This window comes from Ovis aries, chromosome 1 (assembly GCF_016772045.2).
Source record: "Ovis aries strain OAR_USU_Benz2616 breed Rambouillet chromosome 1, ARS-UI_Ramb_v3.0, whole genome shotgun sequence".
NCBI classification, from domain to species: domain Eukaryota; kingdom Metazoa; phylum Chordata; class Mammalia; order Artiodactyla; family Bovidae; genus Ovis; species Ovis aries.
Genome location: NC_056054.1, coordinates 103,030,626 through 103,054,049, shown reverse-complemented (window position 1 = coordinate 103,054,049; position 23,424 = coordinate 103,030,626). Strand labels below are relative to the sequence as shown.

At 39.6% G+C, this 23,424-nt stretch overlaps 2 protein-coding genes across 3 annotated transcripts; both read right to left on the bottom strand.

Moving 5' to 3' along the window:
- Positions 1–2,462: 2,462 nt before the first annotated feature.
- On the bottom strand, positions 2,463–4,082 carry LOC114113213 (small proline-rich protein 2E-like). Of its 2 annotated transcripts, none has more exons than XM_060402012.1 (2): positions 3,966–4,082; positions 2,463–3,085 (listed from the first exon to the last, which is right to left on the bottom strand). In XM_060402012.1, the coding sequence occupies exon 2, from the start codon at positions 3,064–3,066 to the stop codon at positions 2,851–2,853; it is 216 nt and encodes a 71-aa protein (XP_060257995.1). In that variant the 5' UTR covers positions 3,067–3,085; positions 3,966–4,082; the 3' UTR covers positions 2,463–2,850. The 2 variants fall into 2 exon arrangements, with proteins under 2 accessions (XP_060257995.1, XP_060257994.1); XM_060402011.1 differs by having other exon boundaries at positions 4,041–4,082.
- Positions 4,083–18,413: 14,331 nt separating this feature from the next.
- LOC114108702 (small proline-rich protein 2I-like) lies at positions 18,414–19,785 on the bottom strand. Its single transcript, XM_060402010.1, has 2 exons — positions 19,744–19,785; positions 18,414–19,014 (listed from the first exon to the last, which is right to left on the bottom strand). The coding sequence occupies exon 2, from the start codon at positions 18,993–18,995 to the stop codon at positions 18,804–18,806; it is 192 nt and encodes a 63-aa protein (XP_060257993.1). The 5' UTR covers positions 18,996–19,014; positions 19,744–19,785; the 3' UTR covers positions 18,414–18,803.
- Between the last annotated feature and the right edge of the window lie 3,639 nt (positions 19,786–23,424).

The window sequence follows — 23,424 nt, the reverse complement described above, 5'->3', positions numbered from 1 at the left end:
GGCACAGTGCATAGGGTAGGTCTGCTCAATATTATGTAATGGCCTTAATGGGAAAAGAATTTGATAATGAATAAATACATAGATATGTATAACTGATTCACTCTGAAACTACGATATTGTTAATCAACTATACGCCAATATAAAATAAAATGCTAAAAAAAGAAGATCTATGCTTAAAGAACATATCTGCTTTCACAGTTACTTCACTAGTAAGTTAAGCACTTGGCAAACAAACTGCATAGGAACAGAGACTTTGTAAATCTAAACAAATGTCGTTAACCTTAATGTTCTTCAAAGGTGGGGTCAAACAATCTGCAAAGTAAATCCAGAAGTGAAAAAAAAAACAAAAACAAAAACAAAAAAAACCTGAGATTGATGTGTTGTTGGAGAAAAAAGAGCAGGGGCTTTACATGGAGAGGAGGCAACACTTTGCCTGGTAAGGACTCTTTTAGTTTCCCTTTCTTCTGTACTACCCATGTTTTAATAACTAGCCATGAAATTAAAAGACGCTTACTCCTTGGAAGAAAAGTTATGACCAACCTAGACAGCATATTCAAAAGCAGAGACATTACTTTGCCAACAAAGGTCCATCTAGTCAAGGCTATGGTTTTTCCAGTGGTCATGTATGGATGTGAGAGTCGGACTATAAAGAAAGCTGAGCGCTGAAGAATTGATGATTTTGAACTGTGGTGTTGGAGAAGACTCTTGAGAGTCCCTTGGACTGCAAGGAGATCCAACCAGTCCATCGTAAAGGAGATCAGTCCTGAGTGTTCATTGGAAGGACTGATGTTGAAGCTGAAACTCCAAGACTTTGGCCACCTGATGCAAAGAACTGGCTCATTGGAAAAGACTTTGATGCTGGGAGGGATTGGGGGCAGGAGAAGAAGGGGACGACACAGGATGAGATGGCTGGACGGCATCACTGACTAGATGGACGCGAGTCTGAGTGAACTCCGGGAGTTGGTGATGGACAGGGAGGCCTGGCGTGCTGCAATTCATGGAGTCGCAAAGAGTCGGACATGTCTGAGCGACTGAACTGAACTGAACATTTTAAAAAATAAAGTTATTCTCTTAAAAAAATTTCTATGTTTTTAATCACTTATTTTTTGGCTATACTGGGTCCTCATTAGAACAAGCGGGCTTTCTCTAGTTCCAGCCAACAGGGATCACTCTTTTTGGAGTGCACAGGCTTCTCATTTCAGTGGCTTTCCTTGTTCAGGAGTGGGCAGGTGTAGTAGTTGTGGCACACTGTCAGGAAGCATTTAACAGAAGGCTTCCTGTGTGCTGTTTTGGATCTGTCGGGAATCCTCTGTTCCTTATTAATTCCTAAATATTCAGGAATTAAGAGGAGAAGCAAGCATCTCCTGGGGCTGAGGGATCCAGTCATTTCCTTCGTTAGTTTTTCAATACGGTGATAAGTACCCTCTTCCTTCTTGTGAACCAAAGGGTATAAGTGATAGTTTACAACTCTCTCTCTCTTTAATATGGATCACCTATGTTTTGTAAGTCTGAAGTTTTAATCTTCATCTTTGCTAAGAATAACTACAGTATATATGCCCACACCATGATGATTAAAACATCTTTGCTCCATCAGAGCTTGGGTCCCCATGTTTTTCTTTCTTTCTCTCCATCTCTCTATTTCTGGCTGATTTCCTGGAACGCAAAAGCCGACTGCATAACCCAGGAAACATTAGCCTCTCTCCTTCTTTCACTTTCTCATCGTTGACTCTGGACCACCACGTTCCGGTCCATGAAAGGACCTCAACAGCACACAAGCTTTGTCCCCCAGCATGTGGAATCTTCCTAGAGCAGGGAATGAATTCGTGTTCCCTGCATTGGCACAGATGATTCTTAACCATTGGACCACCAGAAAGTCCAAGAACTGCTATACTTATGTGGAACATCCCACTAATTTCCAAAAAACACTTCATCAGCACTATCCCATTAAACCTAAGGTCAAGTTAGAAGAATAATGGAATAACAGAATGGGAAAGAGCAGTGAAACCTAAGAATCTTCTTGCTTGCTATACTAGTTGTGTCTGAGCCACTTTCCTGTGGAGCAAGCATGGTGGTGCTGGTGCTTGTGGTGATGAGGGAGACAATGATGAACTGCCTCACCCAAAAAAAGCCCCATTTTTGTGACTGGCTTGTGCCAGCTAAACTAAACAATTCATTTAATTTTTATGCCTCAGACAAGTTTGCAATGTAAATAAGACTTTCCCTACATTTTAGCAAAGGGACTATAAACCTAAGGAGTTCAAAGAATTTGACCATAAAATTAATCAAGTAATAACTAAGAAAATAATATAGATTGAAATTATATAGAAATGATTGTTAACAGCATGGCAAGATTCAGATAACACTGATTGTGGGAGCCTAAAACTTGGCATCAAAGTAGGATATAAACAAACCAAGATGATGATATGATACTATTAAAAGCAGGCTTTTAAAGAAAGAAAACATTTTTACTACCACACAAAGGAATTGTAGTTTACTCAGGAAGTAGAGGATAAGTAACAATTGCCCAGCTGATAGAAACCCGTCCCCAGGTGACAGACACAGAATATAGGGAAAGTCCCTTGATGGTGCCCAGGAGGAGAGATGTTGCTCTTCCCTCTGAAGTGTTGTGATGCTTTCACAGTTACCCTCCTAGGGGGAAGTGGTGCAGCAGCCTCAGGAAGGAAATATCTCTGGCTGTGAGGAGTCATCACAGGTGTATTGCAGGCTGAAATGTGGAGAAGCTTCTTCCGTATCCATGATAGGATTTGAAGAGAAGATGAAGGTGGAGCTGTAGAGCTAGGTGAGTCAACGGTCCTCATCTTTTCCTGATCCGGATAAAAGCTGATGCTTCTACTTGCTTTTGGGTGGGCACTTCTGCTGGCATTGTTGGGGAGGTGGCACAGGAGGACATTTTTGCTGGCACTTTGGAGGTGGGCAGGGCTCAGGGCACTTGGGCGGTGGGCAGGGCTCAGGGCACTTGGGTGGGCAGGGCTCAGGGCACTTGGGGGGGCACACTACTGGAGGTGGCTGGCAGGGCTGCTTGCACTGCTGCTGCTGATAGGACATCTTTCTGGAGTCTTAGAATCTGAAAGAAATTAAATGACAGTGTTCACAACAAGGAACTCCTACAGAGGGACATGGCAAAAATTGTGTAATACCATCAGACAGAATCTCTCCAGTCTCTAAGAATGCCCTTTAAACTCTTCACCTTCTTTTAACAAATTTCTGGCTACTCCCTCCTTAGAAAATTGTTTCATTAGCCCAGAGAAAGTCTTCATTTTATCATACAATGTTTTAAAAAATATTTTTGTTTAAAACACACAAGCAATTTTTTGTTTTATTTTATTTTGTTTTCAAGAAAACAGCATTTTCAGGAAAAGCCATCACAAGTTCTAAAATCCTGGGCAAGCTCACAAGCAATTCTTATCTTTATTATCTCTCATGAGGTCCCAACATAATAACTTGTGTACAGTGCCAAGGGTCATCAGGAAGGACACAGGACCTCATATCTTTTAAGATAAAGCCTTCTGAAATTACAGCAGAGGGACACCAGGAGGATACAAAAACAGAAAAAATACTTTTTCTTTCCCTTTTCATGTCAAAGATTCCCTATCAATTTACAGTTCAATAGGGTAATTCAAACTATGTACCATAAACTTAATAAATACAGTATACCACTGTGCCCAAATTCCCATCCAATGAAAGTGAAAAGTGAAATTCGCTCAGTAGTGTCTGACTCTTTGTGACCCCATGAACTGTAGCCTGCCAGGTTCCTCTGTCTATGGAATTCTCCAGGCAAGAATGCTGGAGTGGGCTGCTGTTCCCTTCTCCAGGGGGTCTTCCTGACCCAGGAATGGAACCCAGGTCTCTCACATTGCAGGCAGATTCTTTGCCATTTGAGCCACCAGGGAAACCCTCCTATCCGATAAGTACCATTAAACACTTGATCATAACTTTGGACCCACCAAATTTGCTGCCTCCAGCATAAATTCAATATTCTGGAGCCCAAGAACAAAGTTGAACTGAAGAATCAGACTCACCAGTTTCTCCAAAGTCTATCAGGACTTGAGTAGCAGGAGAATGGCACTGGTGCAACAGAGGGCCTTTTTATTGGGGCTTGCTGCCCCACCAATGGGAAGTGGAGCTACCAAAACTGGCCCAGTCTTTCCCAACCAAAATGCAAATCCATCCATAACTGGCTTGACAGGGACTCTGAAAAGAGGAAATGTCCTGCTCCAAGTTCTCCTGACTGGATTATGTTCTCATGACTCACAGAGCTCCTGCCTTAGCCCTCAGTTTCAGGGGTTTATGACAGAGGGAGGATTTGGAGAGTTCTCTAGTTTGTACTCAAAAGCTCCCTTTCTTAACTGGGGAATATGGCTCTTTTCTATCTCTCACCTTCCATGAATTATGAAATTGCCTGTCTTGCTCCATTTGTGCGGGTCGCCATTTTGCTGTACACCCTAGGTTGCAAAGTGCCTGGCTACCTGGTGACACTTTTCTCTTTACCTCCAGTCCTTCCTATAACGCTTTCCCCCCGACCAACAGCCTGCTAATCTAGGTCTCCTTTCTTCTTCTGAAATGGACTGAGGCCAGGTTGCAGATCATCTCACTGGCCTTCCTATCATAACACTTAGATCTGTTCAGTAAAGTGGTGACCTCTAGGATCCTCCGTTCACTGTTTTCCTCCTTGGAATAAAGGACATCAAGCAGGTTCCAGTGACCTTTATAATTCTGTTTCAACTCTGTCCACAGGGAATTCACTAAGAGCTTAGCATCACCTACCATAATTGAGATGTTCTGGCACTTCAGACCCAAGGCCTATAACCGAAAGTAAGCTATTTGCTCATAATTCCCAACATGATATACTATCTGCTCCTACAGAATGTCTCCCAACTGAAATTTCAAATTTTTCCACTTTTGAAGAAAGCTCAGAAAACAGTTCAAATTTTCTGGCTTCCTACCCCTTTGAAATTATTGGAAAACTTAATCTAATAAGCAATGTGATTCAAACAAGCAATTTTATATGAATGTTAAAATTTAAAGCAAAATATATTGATAGTACATAACACATATGATGTGTATTTATGACAAATATAATGAGCATTTAGAGGATAACTAAAGTTGTGGAAACAACAACCTAGTATGTTTTCCAACCTTGGCAAAAGATTTCATTTCTGCCTTTTCAGAGATTTTTGTTGTTTAGTCACTGTGTCCAACTCTTTGTGGCCCCATGGACTATAGTTCTCCAGGTTCCTCTGTCCATGGGATTTCCCAGGCAAAACACCAGAGTGGAATGCCGTTTCCTTCAGAGATTTAGTTTTCAACAATTCTATAGTTTCTCTGTTCTTTCCCTTTTTCTGTATTGTCCCATTAGACACGGAAGTTTTTCATTATAACCCATTATAACCCAGGGTGCTGGTTAGGCACCCTGTCTGTTCTAGGAATAAAGTTATAATGCTGGCTTTCTGTTACTATGAAAGTGTGAAAGTGTTAGTTGCCCACGTATGACTCTTGCAGCCCCATGGACTGTAGCCCACAGAGCTCTTCTGTCCATAGCATTCTCCAGGCAAGAAGACTGGAGTGGGTAGCCATTCCCTCCATGCATAGTTCTTCAGGCACTCTGTCCATCAGATCTAATCCCTTCAATCTTTTTGTCACTTCCACTGTATAATCATAAGGGATTTGATTCAGGTCAGGTTTGTAACATTGTACAGGAGGCAGTAATCAAGACCATTCCCAAGAAAAAGAAACACAAAAATGCAAAATGGTTATCTGAAGAGGCCTTACAAATAGCTGAGAAAAGAGAATTGAAAGGCAAAAGAGAAAAGGAAAGACATACATTTGAATGCAGAGTTCCAAGGAATAGCAAGGAGAGATAAGAAAGCCTTTCTCAGTGAAATGCAAAGAAATAGAGGAAAATAATAGAATGGGAAAGACTAGAGTTCTCTTCAAGAAAATTAGAGATACCAAGGGAACATTTCATGCAAAGATGGGCTTGATAAAGGACAGAAATGATATCGACCTAACAGAAGCAGAAGATATTAAGAAGAGGTGGCAAGAATACACAGAAGAGCTATACAAAAAAAACTTCATGACTCAGATAACCACAATGGTGTGATCACTCACTTAGAGCCAGACAGCATGGAATGTGAAGTGAAGTAGGCCTTAGGAAGCATCACTACAAAGCTAGTGGAGGTGATGGAATTCCAGCTGAGCTATTTCAAATCCTAAAAGATGATGCTGTGAAAGTGCTGCACTCACTATGCCAGCAAATTTGGAAAACTCATAAGACTGGAAAATGTCAGTTTTCATTCCAATCCCAAAGAAGAGCAATGCCAAAGAATGTTCAAACTATCACACAATTGCACTCATCTCACATGCTAGCAAAATAATGCTCAAAATTCTCCAAGCCAGGCTTCAGTGGTACATGAACCATGAAATTCCCAATGTTTAAGCTGGATTTAGAAAAGGCAGAGCAACCGGAGATCAAATTGCCAATATCCATTGGATCATAGAAAAAGCAAGAGAATTCCAAAAAACTTTCTATTTCTGCTTTATTGAGTACACCAAAGCCTTTGACTGTGTGAATCACAACAAACCGTGGAAAACTCTTCAGACCACCTTATCTGACTCCTGAGAAATCTGTATGCAGGTCAAGAAGCACCTTAGAACTGGACATGGAACAATAGACTGGTCCCAAATAGGAAAAGGAGTACATCAAGGCTGTATATTGTCACCCTGCTTATTTAACTTATATGCAGAGTACATCATATGAAATGCCTGGCTGGCTGAAGCACAAGCTGGAATCAAAATTGCTGGGAGAAATATCAGTGACCTCAGGTACACAGATGACACCACCCTTACAGCAGAAAGCAAAGAAGAGCTAAAGAGCCTCTTGATGAAAGTGGAAGAGAAGAGTAAAGATGTTGGCTTAAAACTCAACATTCAAAAAATGAAGATCATGGCATCAGGTCCCATCACTTCATAGAAAATAGATGGGGAAACAATGGGAACAGTGGCAGATTTTGTTTGTCATGGCTCCAAAATCACTGCAGATGGTGACTGCAGCCATGAAATTAAAAGACGCTTGCTCCTTGGAAGAAAAGCTATGACCAACCTAGAGAGCATATTAAAGTGCAGAGACATTACGTTGTCAACAAAGGTCCATCTAGTCAAAGCTATGGTTTTCCAGTAGTCATGTATGGATGTGAGAGTTGGACTATAAAAAGAAAGCTGAGCACTGAAGAATTGATACTTTTGACCTGTAGTGTTGGAGAAGACTCTTGAGTATCCACTGACTCACTGGAAAAGACCCTGGTGCTGGGAAAGATTGAAGGGAGGAGAAGGGGACAACGGAGGATGAGATGGCTGGCTGGCATCCCCGACTCAACGGACATGAGTCTGAGCAAGCTCCGTGAGCTGGTGATGGACAGGGAAGCCTCGCTTGCTTCAGTCCATGGAGTCACAAATAGTCAGACACAACTGAGTGACTGAACCGAGCCATTCCTTTCCCCAGGGGGCCTTCCTGACCCAGGGATCAAACTGGGTTTTGCAGGCAGTTTCTTTACCATTTTAGCCACCACGGAAGTCCTTTTTACTGTAGAAGGTCGAAACACATTTCTAATGAAATCAGGATAACCCATCTCTCCTCACCCCATCATTTCCTTAGACTACCGTCATGTAGTTAAAATTCTTTTATCAGGAAATAAATCTTTTTATTCCATAATGAAATATCAGATTTAAATTTCATGAAACCAAAAATAAATGTAAGATACCATTTAAGACTCATACCATCACATATAAGTGGTTGAGAGTATGTGTGGGAGGGAAGAAAGGATGAGAGAACCAAAGTTCTAAAATCTAGTTGGCATAGAAGTCTAGGTGGCATAGAAACTTAGGACTGATCTGATATATTTGCCTTCTTCTATTCTTCCCAAACATGTTTTAGGTCTTTAAAAGACAGTTATTTTTTAAAAAATTGTTTTAATGTTTATTCTCTCTCTTTTCCTTCAACCTTCCGGACCCCTTTTATACTTTTTCCAGACCCATATTACACTCTGCTCCCCAGTGTACACCTCTTAACTATCCAACTTGGTGCATTGACATGTTGTCAATGCGTTAATGAATAGAACTTTCATACCTTTTTAAAGTGTTGACTAATTGTTGCCAATTAAATGTTTAAAGTGATGTTCCTAGATCTTCTTTCCTTGTCTTGGTCAGGAATTTTTCAAGAATGTGGTTGGATAAATGGAAAAGGAGGAAGAATAGGAGAATGAGGAGGAAGAGGAAGTGGAGATACTTGAAACCATAGTCAACAGCTACGATCCAGCAAATAAAGTATCACTGAATCAACCCATCATCACATCAGTTAGAGAGTTCCCTGAGCTGTCATTTCTCCTGTCAGTAAGGAAGAGATTTTGACCATGATCACCATTGGCCAGGACCATCCAGGGAGAGAGTCATCACTGTAGCACCTTCAGGATTGGTGTCTATAAGCAGTATCATCACCAGATGGTTTGTGTAAACTATTACAGTTGCCACTGTGTACTAAGTACCTGAGTGCAGTCAGAATACATGTTTTGTACTCAATGTATGGGGACCCATCTAATAGGATTAGACAATAGTAGTCGCACCTACCTGTGATTTCATCTGAGTTCGTCCTAAGGCTCTCTCATCTCAGTGGTCCAATCCTCAGGGTAATTTGATTCTCCATGATATGCCTACTTATTTAATCTCATCAAAAACCCATCTTTAAAAAAACTCCGTTTCTTAGTTTTCCATCCATTGCAAAAAAGGGTGATAATTGTATGACTGCATTTTTTTTTTCAGCCTACCAACTGCTGCATTTTATCATTTAAAACTTCAGACCTTTCTTCCATTCAATCATCAGGGTTTATAGTTACACCGTCATCTGTCTGCAGGGAGTCATATGCCACATTGTTAGGTTGCCCTGTAAGGAGTATTTCCCAGAAATTCCATCCCAAATAATATTTTTAGAATAGATGTATCCTGGAAGATGAGTTAAAATGTACTGTCCTTTTACTACAGTTCTGCTCAGTCATTATCAGTGGGTACAGTTCCTCATCATATTGTACAATCAAAAGGTCTTCCAGATGATGCCACTCAGATTTTAAAAATTCTGTTTAACCTTATAAGATTCCAAAAGCAGGAGTGGTCTCAGTCAACATACAACTTCACCTTCTTTGGCATCTGGTTGTTGTTGCTGTTTAGTCACTAAGTCATGTCTGATTTTGCAACCCCATGTCAGTCTCCTCTGTCCTCTACTCTCTCCCAGAGTTTCATCAAATTCATGTCCATTGAGTTGGTGATGCTATCTAACCATCTCATTCTCTGCTACCCCATTCTCTTTTTGCCTTCAATCTTTCCTAGCATCAGGATCTTTTCCAATGAGTCAGCTCTTCAGGTGGCAAAAGTTCAGCTTCAGCAACAGTCCTTCCAATGTATAATCAGGGTTTATTTCCTTAGGACTGACTGGTTTTTAATCTCCTTGCAGTCCAAGGGACTCTCAAGAGTCTTCTCTAGTACCACAATTCAAAAGCATCAATCATTTGGCACTCAGCCTTTCTTATGGTCCAACTCTGACATCATACATGACTCTGGAAAAACCTTAGCTTTGACTACTTGGACAATCTGGTGTAATTGGGCTAAGAAACAATATTTTTTTTTTTTGCTTTGAGCTGCATTAAAGGAACAAAGGTAATGTTGGGTTTCCCTCTATGCACAATCAATTTATTCATTCTTTTGTCCTCAGCTACTATATCTTCTTCTCTCCATTTGTCACTGATTTGAACCTAAACTTTTCCAACTTTGGAAGGAGCGTTAGGTCTAGCCACTGTGCTGGCCAGACTTCAAAGAGAAATACCAGTCTAGCAAGTACCTTCCCCTTTGTCTATTCTCATTTATACAGAGGACTAGTGCAAACACTACACTATGTAGCTGTATTCACTCTAAAGCGGAATTTTGCCAAATGGGTAAAGGCACAATCATCTAAGACATTGGACCAAATGTTTCTTCTGAGATAAACAGAATCTGTTGGCAATCAGGCCTGAAGCATGCCACTGCTTCCAGAAAATGTTACAGACCCTTGTATACTCCTAGTTGGGCCTTGGATATCATTAAAAATGAAGTGTCCCTAATTCTCTGAACTCATTCATAAAGCTTCAGACCTAATGGAAAGTGAAATCCAAATGGCCATTGTTCAAGTAGCCTGGGCCTCGGTGGAATTTTATGAATATTTAGTGAGATGACTCAGCAAACAAAGTAGCATGCCAAAATCATCCCCCTTCCAAAACTTTTGGAAGCATCAGGAGAAGGAAACACAAAAAAGACAGTTCAAGATCACCTTGCAACCTCTGGAATGTATAAATATCAAGAATATGTGAGAGAATAAATCACAGCAAGGTCTTTTTTGTCTCGCATCTTAGAGTAATGAAATAAAAACAAAAATAAACATATGGGCTATACTTAAAAGCCTTTGCTCAGCAAAGGAAACCATAAACAAAATGAAAAGACAACTCTCAGAATTGGAGGAAATAATTGCAAATGAGGCAACCAACATGGCATTAATTTCCAAAACATACAAACAGCTCATAGAACTCAGTATCAAAATAGTAAACAACCTAATCAAAAATTGGGTGGAAGATCCAAATAGATATTTCTTAAAAAAAAAAAAAAAGACATACAGATGGCCAAAAAACACATGAAAAGATACTCAACATTACTAATACTTAAAGAAATGCAGATCAAAGCTACAATGATACAAAACTACAAAAGCTGTCATCTCACACTGGTCAAATCAGCCATCATAAGAAAATCTACAAACAATAAATGCTGGACAGGGTGTAGAGAGAAGAGAACCCTCTTTCACTGTTTGTAGGAATGTAAATTGGTACAGCCACTATGGAGAATAATATAGAGGTTCCTTAAAAAAAAACTGAAAATGGAAACATGATATTGCTGGGAGCCAGTGTGAGGAATTCCACCCGTGACAATGTCATGCGGCAAGAGCTCTGATGGCAAGGCTAATCAGACCTCAGGTTTTCCCCCTGGAATTTCCTGAGCATTCACCCCCCCCAACCCCCCCCCCCAAAAAAAGAATCTGCCTGCTTTTCCACTCTTACAGCCTGTGAATTGCTTACAGCCCCCAACTGCATCTTAAAGATACAGAGCCTTTTCTAAAGAGTTAAAAATTATATTGGTAGAGAGTTTTCACTGTTGACTCAAGGATTGCTGCCAGACCTCCATATTCTTTATCTTTTAGGCACCTGGAAGGATGTTACTCAATGTAAGCAGGATGTAGAAAAAGATACACAGTAGTGTTGATGTTAGCAACACTAGACTTTTGAGTTAATTGCTTCTCTTTTGCTGTAAATCACTGTACTCCCTCTACTTGTTATAAGTTGCTGTATCTTTGCTGTGTAAGAATGTAACTTTATTTAGTGCTTTCTGAGAGTGGCACTAGACCTTGGGAAGATCAACACAAATAAGTCTTCTGGTTGACAAACCCTTATCAGAAAGAAGGCTGTAAAATGTTAATTGGCCCTTTTGGCTGGAAGATGATGTAAATTACCTAAGACTTGTATATACAATAAGGTATGCAGAGAGAAAAGCCTGGTTTTGATAAGAGTCTGGACTGCTAACGCTGCATAACTTTGTGTTACCCATTGATTTCCATGTTTTATCAAAAGTATAAAAGGCCTTCTGAACAATAAAGGATGGAGCCAGTCGCTGGACTGGTTTCCCCCGTGTCTCTCTCCCTTTTTCTTCTTTACTTTAACTTCAGGCTGAATTTCCACCTGGGGCACAGAGGCTTGCCAAGTCTACTTAACTGCCCTGGCTGTTAAGACTCGCGCAAAAGGGAGCCTAAGTCGAGGCACCCCTAGGTATTCAAGTGAGCGCCGGTGGCCCAACGTAGATGGTGCAAATTCCTTGTCTGGAATTTTATTGGTCTTCTGCGTAATCCAAGCTATTCAGCCCTCTTCCTCCACTTAATTCTCCTACTACACTATTTCTTCCTAATCTAATCTTATACTTCTTTTATCAATCAATAAATACGTTTTTCTCACGTCAATGCTGTCCACCCTTCAAATTCCCTGGATCCACCGGGGCTGGACCCCGGCATGATATGACTCAGCACTCCTATTCCTTGGGCATATACTTGGAAAAAACTGTAAATTGAAAAGATGCATGCATGCCAAAGTTCATTACAGCACCATTTACTATAGCCAAGGCATAGAAGCAACCTAAATGTCCATCAACAGAGGAATGGATAAAGAAGATGTGGTACATGAATACAATGCAGTATTACTCAGCATAAAAAGAATGAAATAATGTCATTTGCAACAACATGAATGGACCTAGAGATTTTCATACTGAGTGAAGGAAGTCTGACCAAAAAAAGACAAATATCATATGATACTGTTTATATGTGGAATCTGAAAAAAGGGTACAAATAAACTTGTTTACAAAACAGAAGTAAAAAACAAACTTATGATTACCTGGAAGTAAGGAGGGGGGAGGATTAAACTGGGAGATTGGAATAGACATATACACATTACTTTAAATATATATATATATATATATATATAATTTTTTTAAGTGGAGGATAAATGCTTTACTATGTTATATTGGTTTCTGCTGAATCAGTCATAAGCATACATGTGTCCCCTCCCTCTTGAGCCTCCCTGCCATCACCTACCCTCTGTCCTATCCCTTTAGGCTGTCACAGAGCACTGGGCTGAGCACCCTGTGCTGTACGCCAGCTCCCCCTTGGTTACCTATCTTACGCACTGTAGTGTACATATGTCAATGCTACCCGCTCAATTAGCCCCACCCTCTCCTTTCCCTGTTGTGTCCCTAAGTCCATTCTATATCTAAAATAGATAACTGAAAAGGACCTACTGTATAGCACAGGGAAATCTACTCAGTACTATCTGCAATGGCCTATATGGGAAAAGAATCTATAAAAGAGTGTACACAAACATATACATACACACACACACACACACACACACACACACCAGTTATATGATTCACTTTGGTGTATACCTGAAAATAACACAAGATTGCAAATCAACTATACTCCAATAAAAATTTAAAAACAGAATATGAGTCAGAAAGCCTTTACAGAGTATATCAAAATACAAGAATCACTTCAAGAAACTAGAACCCTCTGATCATTACTAGTATTTGTAGTTAGAAGGAGGCAGATGAAGAAGGACTTGAGTAGAAGGGTTAATTACATGAGGCCCTTGTGTCAGATCATATGAGCATGTAGCTGCTTATAATCAAATGCTTCCTTGGGTGGGTATCTGTAAAGTAAAAATTAGTGAAGAAAACCAGAGTATTAGGTTCAAGAATGTAGGAATGATGTTTTTTAAAATTTTTTATTTTAGTTCTTTGGACCATTTCTTGATTGGGTCGTTTATTTTTCTGGAATTGAGCTGCATAAGTTGCTTGTATATTTTTGAGATTAGTTGTTTTTCAGTTGCTTCATTTGCTATTATTTTCTCCCATTCACAAGGCTGTCTTTTCACCTTGCTTATATTTTCCTTTATTGTGCAGAAGCTTTTAAGTTTAATTAGATCCCATTTGTTTATTTTTGCTTTTATTTCCAGAATTCTGGGAGGTGGATCATAGAGGATCCTGCTGTGATTTATGTCGGAGAGTGTTTTGCCTATGTTCTCCTCTAGGAGTTTTATAGTTTCTGATCTTACATTTAGATCTTTAATCCATTTTGAGTTTATTTTTGTGTGCGGTGTTAGAAAGTGATCTAGTTTCATTCTTTTACAAGTGGTTGACCAATTTTCCCAGCACCACTTGTTAAAGAGATTGTCTTTACTCCATTGTATATTCTTGCCTCCTTTGTCAAAGATAAGGTGTCCATATGTGTGTGGATTTATCTCTGGGCTTTCTATTTTGTTCCATTGATCTATATGTCTGTCTTTGTGCCAGTACCATACTGTCTTGATGACTGTGGCTTTGTAGTAGAGCCTGAAGTCAGGCAAGTTGATTCCTCCAGTTCCATTCTTCTTTCTCAAGATTGCTTTGGCTATTCGAGGTTTTTGTATTTCCATACAAATCTTGAAATTATTTGTTCTAGTTCTGTGAAAAATATGGCTGGTAGCTTGATAGGGATTGCATTGAATTTGTAAATTGCTCTGGGTAGTACACTCATTTTCACTATATTGATTCTTCCGATCCATGAACATGGTATATTTCTCCATCTATTAGTGTCCTCTTTGATTTCTTTCATCAGTGTTTTATAGTTTTCTATATATAGGTCTTTAGTTTCTTTAGGTAGATATATTCCCAAGTATTTTATTCTTTTCGTTGCAATGGTGAATGGAATTGTTTCCTTAATTTATTTTTCTGCTTTCTCATTATTAGTGTATAGGAATGCAAGGGATTTCTGTGTGTTGATTTTATATCCTGCAACTTTACTATATTCATTGATGAGCTCTAGTAATTTTCTGGTGGAGTCTTTAGGGTTTTCTATGTAGAGGATCATGTCATCTGCAAACAGTGAGAGTTTTATTTCTTCTTTTCCAATTTGGTTCCTTAAAAGCTTCTGCACAACAAAGGAAAATATAAGCAAGGTGAAAAGACAGCCTTGTGAATGGGAGAAAATAATAGCAAATGAAGCAATTGACAAACAACTAATCTCAAAAATATACAAGTAACTCCTGCCGCTCACCTCCAGGAAAATAAACAACTCAATCAAAAAATGGGCCAAAGAACTAAATAGACATTTCTCCAAAGAAGACATACGGATGGTTAACAAACACATGAAAAGATGCTTAACATCACTCATTATTAGAGAAATGCAAATCAAGACCGCAATGAGGTACCACTTCACACCAGTCAGAATGTCTGCGATCCAAAAGTCTGCAAACAATAAATGCTGGAGTGGGTGTGGAGAAAAGGGAACCCTCTTGCACTCTTGGTGGGAATGCAAACTAGTACAGCCACTATGGAAAACAGTGTGGAGATTCCTTAAAAAATTGCAAATAGTACTGCCTTATGACCCAGCAATCCCACTGCTGGGCATACACATCGAGGAAACCAGAATAGAAAAAGACACATGTACCCCAATGTTCATCACAGCACTGTTTATAATAGCCAGGACATGGAAACAACCTAGATGTCCATCAGCAGATGAATGGATAAGAAAGCTGTGGTACATATACCCAATGGAGTATTACTTAGCCATTAAAAAGAATACATTTGAATCAGTTCTAATGAGATGGATGAAACTGGAGCTGATTATACAGAGTGAAGTAAGCCAGAAAGAAAAACACCAATACAGTATACTAACACATATATATGGAATTTAGAAAGATGGCAATGATGACCCTGTATGTGAGACAGCAAAAGAGACACAGATGTGTAGAGCAGACTTTTGGACTCTGAGGAGAGGGTGGGATGATTTGGGAGAACGGCATTGAAACATGTATACTATCATGTAAGAAACAAATCACCAGTCTCTTCGATGCAGGGAGAACAGTCATCCAAGAGACAATGTCTCCAAATGGGGTTGAAGACATTGGATCTGAAAGATGTATCAGAGATTTTGATAATTTATTCACAGTTTTCCAGCCATACTATGCTGATCAGAGTCTCAAATTTCTGTGGAATTCTCTACTCTTAGATCTATTTTCTTTTAACTGAAAGTACATATGATCTTTTGAAGACATTTTTTTGGAAAATGGTTAAAAGGGCTGAGGAATAAATTAATTCTTTTGCAAAACAGAAATTTATTTTATAAGAGCGACTGTATGAAAAGTAGGTCTATTATTAACAATGTTCCCATATTATAGGGTAGTTGACTCCATTAATTTCCATCATCGTATAGGCAAGAAAATACGTAGAGAATTTTACTGTTGTTGTGCTTCCAATACTAAGAAGAAGTGATTTTATTTTTAGGAGGGTTGACTTTGTACTCTTGGACTGGGTTCTGGCCTAATATTGACACGATTCCCTCCCCAATTTTGTCTTGAAGAAAAACAAGAAAAAGGAAAACAAAAAATAAAATTTTGTTTGATTTTAGAAGAACATGATCAACACATTCAGAAAGTTTATATACTTTTGCTGTATGAAGTAGATAATTATAGATTGATCGCTTTATTGACAAGAAACATGAAGACAAGAAAAAGAACATTACCAACCCTTTAAAAGATCCAAGTTTCCTAAATAAATTGCATTTCATACCTTCTCCACTAGAAGTGACCACAATCATGTTTCTGAGATCACAGATCCTATAGCCAGCCTTCCTGAGTTCACTCCATGGTTCTGCTACTTAATAACTGTATGATCTTGGATAATTTGCTTAAGGTCTCTGTGTCTCATTTTAAGGTCTCGTTTTCTTCACTTTAAAGTTGGAATAATAATAGTACTCATTTTATAGGTTAAATCAAGCCAGAAAATTACTACTAGGAAAGGACCTGAGTGCAGTCTCTTGAAGATAGAATGGTTGGAGGAATGAAATACATTAGATGTCTAATAAGTTTTTGAGGAAATTGATGACTTAATAACATGGAATTGAAACTATATAGAAGTATTCTTTGATAAGACTCAAAATTTAGACAACGCTGATTGTGAGATCTTGAACATTGGCGTCAAAGGATAGAAACAAAACAAGATGATTTATTTTGCTGCCTTTTCCTCTGAACATAATAGAGTTACCACTGGGGCTCCTTGGTACACAGATGGAAAGACTACAATTTTTCTCTCTTTTCTATGTTGTTACAGTCAAATGCAAGAGGATGCAAACATCAAAATCATGTAAAGTCAGATCTCTTCCTCTTTGGGGATTATAACTGGTGAGTGTTCTAGTTCAACAAGTTTTCTAATATCTGGGCCACCACCATTTTTCTTTCCATTTTGTTCATTTCTGATTTGCAAACCAGACAACTATTTCCTGAGCATGCGTGTATCAAAGTACCCTGATCAATACAATAAATAACCAACATGTGCTCAACCTCCCAGGTCATTTTTCAAATGTTTTGCCATTGAATAACACATATCATCACATTTATGGTCTCCAGTATCAGTTTCTTTGCCAACCACCTGGAGATTTCTAAGCCAAGGCTACATTTTTAAGATTTGTTACAGTAGCATCCCACCTCAGAAAACTAATTTTTGTGTTAGGTCAAATAACACTAGCTACAGTAAAGACAGATCCTAAATATCAGTGTTTATTTTTTATTCATGTCATAGTAAAATGAGGACTGAGCAATAATCTGGGTATCTTTTTCCATCTACAGTTCTATCTTTTTAGAGGCCTTCACTTCTAGGTTTGTGAATGAAGACTGTAGAAAGAGAGAGATTGAATCTATCTTGTGTATAGGTAGAGCATGATTTGATTTGAAGAGTTGGTTACATTTAAGAATGATGTTATTTTTAGTGTGTGTGTGTGCTTGTGTGTGTTTGATCTGAATTAACTATTTGACTCGTGGACACTTAAGACCACAAGAAGAAATAACAAAGATTAGCTTTTTTCACAGCTCGCTTTCACAGCTAAGCACTTAGACACTAAGCTGCCTAGCAATAGTGACTTTGTAAATCTCAATGAACACTGTGAACCTCAAATTTCTTTAAAGATGGAACCAAGATAATCAGGAAAGCAATTTCAGATGTGAAAAAATATATAAGGTGATACACATGGGGAGGAGGCAGCACCTTACCTGCTAAGTACCCTTTCTATTTACCTTTCTTTGGTAGTACCCATCTTTTAAGAACTACTAGAAGCTTATGCAGACTATTTCATTAATTTCCAAAAGCCCTTTATCAGCAATAGCATCTAAAAATATGGCTAAATTAGAAAAGAAAAAAAACAGAACATGAAAGTACAGCACAGTGTAAAAAACTTGTTTGAAACACAAATTATTTCTGAGCACTATCCTTCTGGAGCTAATATGGTGGTGAGGGTAACAGTGGCGGTAAAGGTGGTGATGATGGAGACAATGATGGCCTGGACAGGGAGGCCTGGCATGCTGCAGTCCATGGGGTCCTAAAGAGTCAGACACGATTGAGTGAACTGAACTGAACTGAACTGTCTTCCCAGTGCTATTTACGAGTCTGGCATATGCCAACTAAATTATACACATTCATTGAATATTGATTCCTCAATAGCTTGAAATGAAATACAATTTTCCCTACATTTTACTAAAAGGACTGAAAACCAGGAGAGGTAAATATTTTGTTCCTCAACCATCAAGTGATAATTAAGGAAATAGCATGGAATTGAAATTATTTAGAAGTATTCTTTGATAAGAGTCAAAATTTAGACAACGCTGATTGTGAGAGCTTGAACCTCAGCGTCAAAGGATAGAAACAAAACAGGATGATGATACGGTATTACTAAAAGCAGTTTGAAAAGAAAGGAAACATTTTTGTCATCACACAAAGGAACTGTAGTTTATTCATGAAGAGGAGGATAAGCAACGGTTGACCAGCTGGTAGAAACCCCTGCCCAGGCGACAGACAGATACAAGAGAGGGAGAGAATCCTCTGATGGTGCCCGGGAGAAAAGCTGCTGCTCTTCCATTTGAAGCTCTGGGATGCTTTCTCAGCTGTCCTCTCAGAGCAGAGTAGAACAGCAGCCTCAGGAAGGAAACCCCTGGCTGTCAGGAATCACCACAGACATACTGCAGGCTGAAGGATGGAGAAGCTTCTTCTGTTTCCATGATAGGCTTTAAAGAGAAGATGAAGGTGGAGCTGTGGAGCTGGGTGAGTCAGTTGTCCTCATCCTTTCCTGATCCAGATAAAAGCTGATGCTTCTACTTGCTTTTGGGTGGGCACTTCTGCTGGCATTGTTGGGGAGGTGGCACAGGAGGGCATTTTTGCTGACACTTTGGAGGTGGGCATGGCTCAGGGCACTTTGGAGGTGGGCAGGGCTCAGGGCACTTGGGGGGGCACACTACTGGAGGTGGCTGGCAGGGCTGCTTGCACTGCTGCTGCTGATAAGACATCTTTCTGGAGTCTTAGAATCTGAAAGAAATTACATGACAGTATTCACAAGAAAGAACTGCTACAGGGAGAAAAGTCTGAGCTTTATAATATCAGATAGAATCTCTACAGTCTCTAAGAATGTGGTGTGATCTCTTTAATTCCTTTCAGTGAATTTCTGGCCTCTCTCTCCCTCTTCAACAAATTGTATTATTGGCTCAGAGAAAATCTTTTCTTTTAACATACAACCTTTCAAAAAATTTTTATGCAAAAACCAATCAAAGTTATTCTGGTCTTCTTTTTTTTTTTCTGAAAAGAGCATCTTCAAGAAAGGCCATCAAGTGTTCCAAAATCCTGGGTAAGCTCACAAGCAATTCTCATCATCATTATCTATCATGAGGTCCCAGAAGTATGACCTGTGTACAGAGCAAATGGCCACCAGGAAGGATATAAGGGCCCTACACCTTCAGAGATAAATGTCTCTTAAATAAGAGCAGAAGGACACAAGAAAGATACAGAAAGAGGAAAAATACTTTGTTCTTTACCTCTTCTTATCACAGATTTTGTTTTAACCTCTTCATTAAAGGAATTCAAACTCTGTACCAGAAACTTAATAAATACTGTATATCACTGTGTTCAAATCCCAAGCTCCCATCCACTAAGGAGCATTAAAGTCATGACAATAACTGGACACACCAAATTTGCTATAGGCAGAATTAATTCATAAGTAGAGAGCCCAAGAATAAAGCTGAACTGAAGACTCAGACTCACCAGGTTCTCCAAAGTCTCTCCGGACTTGAGTAGCAGGAGGATGGCAGTGATACAGCAGAGGGCCTTTTATAGGGAATTGCTGCCCCACCCAGGAGGAAGCAGAGCTGCCAAAACTGGCCCGGTTCAGTCACTTCCCAACCAAAATGCAAATCCATCCATAAGTGGCTTGACAGGGACTCCAGAAGGAGGAAGTATCCTGCTCCAGGATCTCCTCACTGGATTATCTTCCTATGACTTCTTAAGCTCTCAGTTTCAGGGGTTGGTTTATGGCAGTGGGAGGATTTGGGAGCATTCTTTAACTTGGAGTCAAAGCCTCCCTTTCTTGATTGGAGAAGATTCCTCTTTGATACCTTTCACCTTCTATGAATTATAGAAGTGCCTGTCTTGTCCCACTTAAATTGGTTGCCATTTTGTTGTACTCCCTGGGTTGAAAGAGCCTGGCTATCTAGTGACACCTTTCTCTTTACCTCAAGTCCTTCTTATAATGCTTTCCCCTTTGATCCATGACCTCCTAATCTGCCTCCTTTCTTCTTCTAAAATGGACCAAGGGCAGCTTGCAGATCATCTCTCCAGCCTTCCCATCATAATACTTAGATATGTTCAGTAAAGTGGTGACTTCTAGAACCTCCTTTCACTGCTTTTCTCCCTCAGATAAAAGACATCAAGCTGATTCTTGCAGCCTTTAGAAATCTGTTTCACCTTGGGTCACAGGGAATTCACTAAGAGTTTAGCATCATCTACTGTAATTCAGGTATTGCCACAGTCCAGACTCTAGACCAACAACAGAAAGAAGCTTTTTGCACATAACTCCCCAACGTGACGTACCACCTACTCCTACATAATTTCTCCCTACTGTCCTCTTTGTACTACTTCATTCTATGAAATAAACTCAGAGCATTGGTCAAATTTTCTGACATCCTTCCCTTTTGAAATATCAAAAGGCCCAATCTGGTAAGTAATGCCATAAAACAACTATTTTTTTAATGAAAGTTAAAATCACTATGAGCCATTCAATCATTGAAATTAATTGCCATTCATATACAACTTCTCAATCATTAATAAGAATTTCACTGTAATTTAAACCAATTTTTTAGATTTACCCTACTGGTTACATGGAATATATGTTAAATAAACCTCTTTCCTGGTCACTTCCTTCATATAATTTGTCAGTATGCTGGAAGGAAGCATAAGTAATTTATGAGTCATTTTGACTAGCACAGGGTGCCCAGATAATTGGTCAAATATTATTTTATTTATTCCTCTAAGGATGTTTTTGAATGAGATGGACTTCCCTGGTGGCTCAGTGGTCAAGTGTCTGCCTAACAAGCAGGAGATGCCAGTTTGATCACTGGATCAGGAAAATCCTCTGGATAAGGAAATGGCAACCCACTCAAGTATTCTTGCCTGGGGAATCCCACAAAGAGAGGGCTACATTCCATGGGGTCACAAAGAGTCACACACAACTTGGCAACAGACTTTCACCTTTCAATATATAAATCAGTGGTCTGGGTAAAGGAGGTGCCCTATATAAGGTGGGTAGTCCTTCATCCATTGAAGGCCGCATTTCTTAGTTCTTTTTTCTTGTTATTCTCTTTGTTTTTTTTTTTTTAAACTTTTATTTTTACTTTATTTTACTTTACAATACTGTATTGGTTTTGCCATACATTGACATGAATCCGCCACAGGTGTATATGAGTTACCAATCCTGAGCCCCCCTCCCACCTCCCACCCCATATCATCTCTCTGGATCATCCCCGTGCACCAGCCCCAAGCATCCTGCATCCTGTATCCTGTATCGAACATAAACTGGCGATTCATTTCTTACGTGATAGTACACATGTTAGTCTTTGTTTTGTTTCATTTTTGTCTATTCTCTCTGCTTCTTTGTTTCTGTAAGTTTGGTTTTGTTGCTATCATTTGTGCTGAGTTTAGTGTGTCTGTTTTATTTGTGTGTGTGTGTGTGTCTGTTTTGTTTTGTTGCTGTCTATTTATATTTTTCTTGGGTTTTGTTTGTTTTCTTTTCCTTTTATTTATTTTTCTTCTTTTCTCTGGCCACAGTTGTGGCTTGTGGACTCTCGGCTCCCCAGCAGGAATCAGACCTCTATACCTCTGTGATGGGAGCACTGAGTCCAGGACACTGTACTGCCAGAGAATCTGGGGTCCATAGAATATCAATTCACATGTGCTATCCTGGAAGTGTGTATTTCAACACCAAGCCCTCACTCCACCCAACTGCCTATAGACTCCAGTGCCTATAGACTCCATGCCAAACAAGCAGCAAGACAGAAAACAGCCTCGCCCATCAGTAGATAGGCTGCCTAGTAATTCTAGGCCCACAGACATCCCCAAACACCCTGCTTATCAGAGGGAAAAGACTCAGTTCCAATCGCCAGAGCCCAGACACTAAGCCCTCCGATAGGGAAGCTTACACAAGCCCCTGGACCAATCTCACCTACCAGGGGACAGACAACAGAAGTAAATGGAACTGCAACCCTGCCACCTGCGAAAAGGAGACCATAAAAACAGTAAGATATTCAAAATATAATGACAGAGAATTCTGTTGCAGATGGAGAAGCAAAGTATAAACCCAGAAGACCAAATAAATGAAGTAGAAACAGGTGATCTTTCTCAAAAAGAACTCACAGTATTCAGAATTCTGTTTCCATTGTTTCCCCATCTATTTGCCATGAAGTGATGGGACCAGATGCCATGATTTTAGAGTTTTGAATGTTGAGTTTTAAGCCAGCTTTTTCAATCTCCTCTTTCTCCTTCTTAAGAGGCTCTTTAGTTTCTCTTCACTTTCTTCCAGAAGGGTGGTATCATCTGTACACCTGAGGTTATTGACGTTTCTGCCGGCAATCTTGATTCTAGCTTGTGCTTGAACCAGCCCAGCATTTCGCATGATTTACTCTCATATAAGTTAAATAAGCAGGGAAACAATATACAGCCTTGACTTCCTCTTTTCCCAGTTTTGAACTGGTCTGTGTTCCCACTTAGATAGCATATTAGAAAGCAGAGACATTACTTTGCCAACAAAGGTCCATCCAGACAAAGCTATGGTTTTTCCAACAGTCATGTATGGATGTGACTGTTAGACTATAAAAAAGCTGAGCACCAAAGAACTGATGCTTTTGAACTATGGTGGTGAAGAAGACTATTGAGAGTCCTTCAAAGTGCAAGGAGATCAAACCAGTGCATCCTAAAGGAAATCAGTCCTGAGGATTCATTGGGAGGACTGATGCTAAAGCTGACACTTCAATACTTTGACCACCTGAGGTGAAGAAGTGACTCATTTGAAAAGACCCTGAGGCTGGGAAAGATTGAAGGCAGGAGGAGAAGGAACGACAGAGGATGAGCTGGCTGGATGGCATAACCAATTTGATGGACATGCATGCTGCACAGACAGTGTGCTACAGTCCATGGGGTGGTGCAGAATCAGACACGACTGAGCGACTGAAGTGTACTGAACTTGACTGTTCCATGTCTGGTTCTAACTGTTGCTTCTTGAGCTGTATAGAGATTTCTCAGGAGGCAGGTATGGTAGTCTGGTATTATCTCTTTAAGAATTTTCCACACTTTGTTGAGACCCCCAGAGTCGAAGGTTTCAGGGTAGTCAATGACACAGAAATAAATATTTTTCTGGAATTCTCTTGTTTTATCTATGGCAGTCAGAATTACTGC

Coding starts and splice junctions, on each gene's coding strand:
- LOC114113213 (XM_060402012.1), bottom strand. CDS start 3,066: ATGTCCTATCAGCAGCAGCAGTGCAAGCAGCCCTGCCAGCCACCTCCA.
- LOC114108702 (XM_060402010.1), bottom strand. CDS start 18,995: ATGTCTTATCAGCAGCAGCAGTGCAAGCAGCCCTGCCAGCCACCTCCA.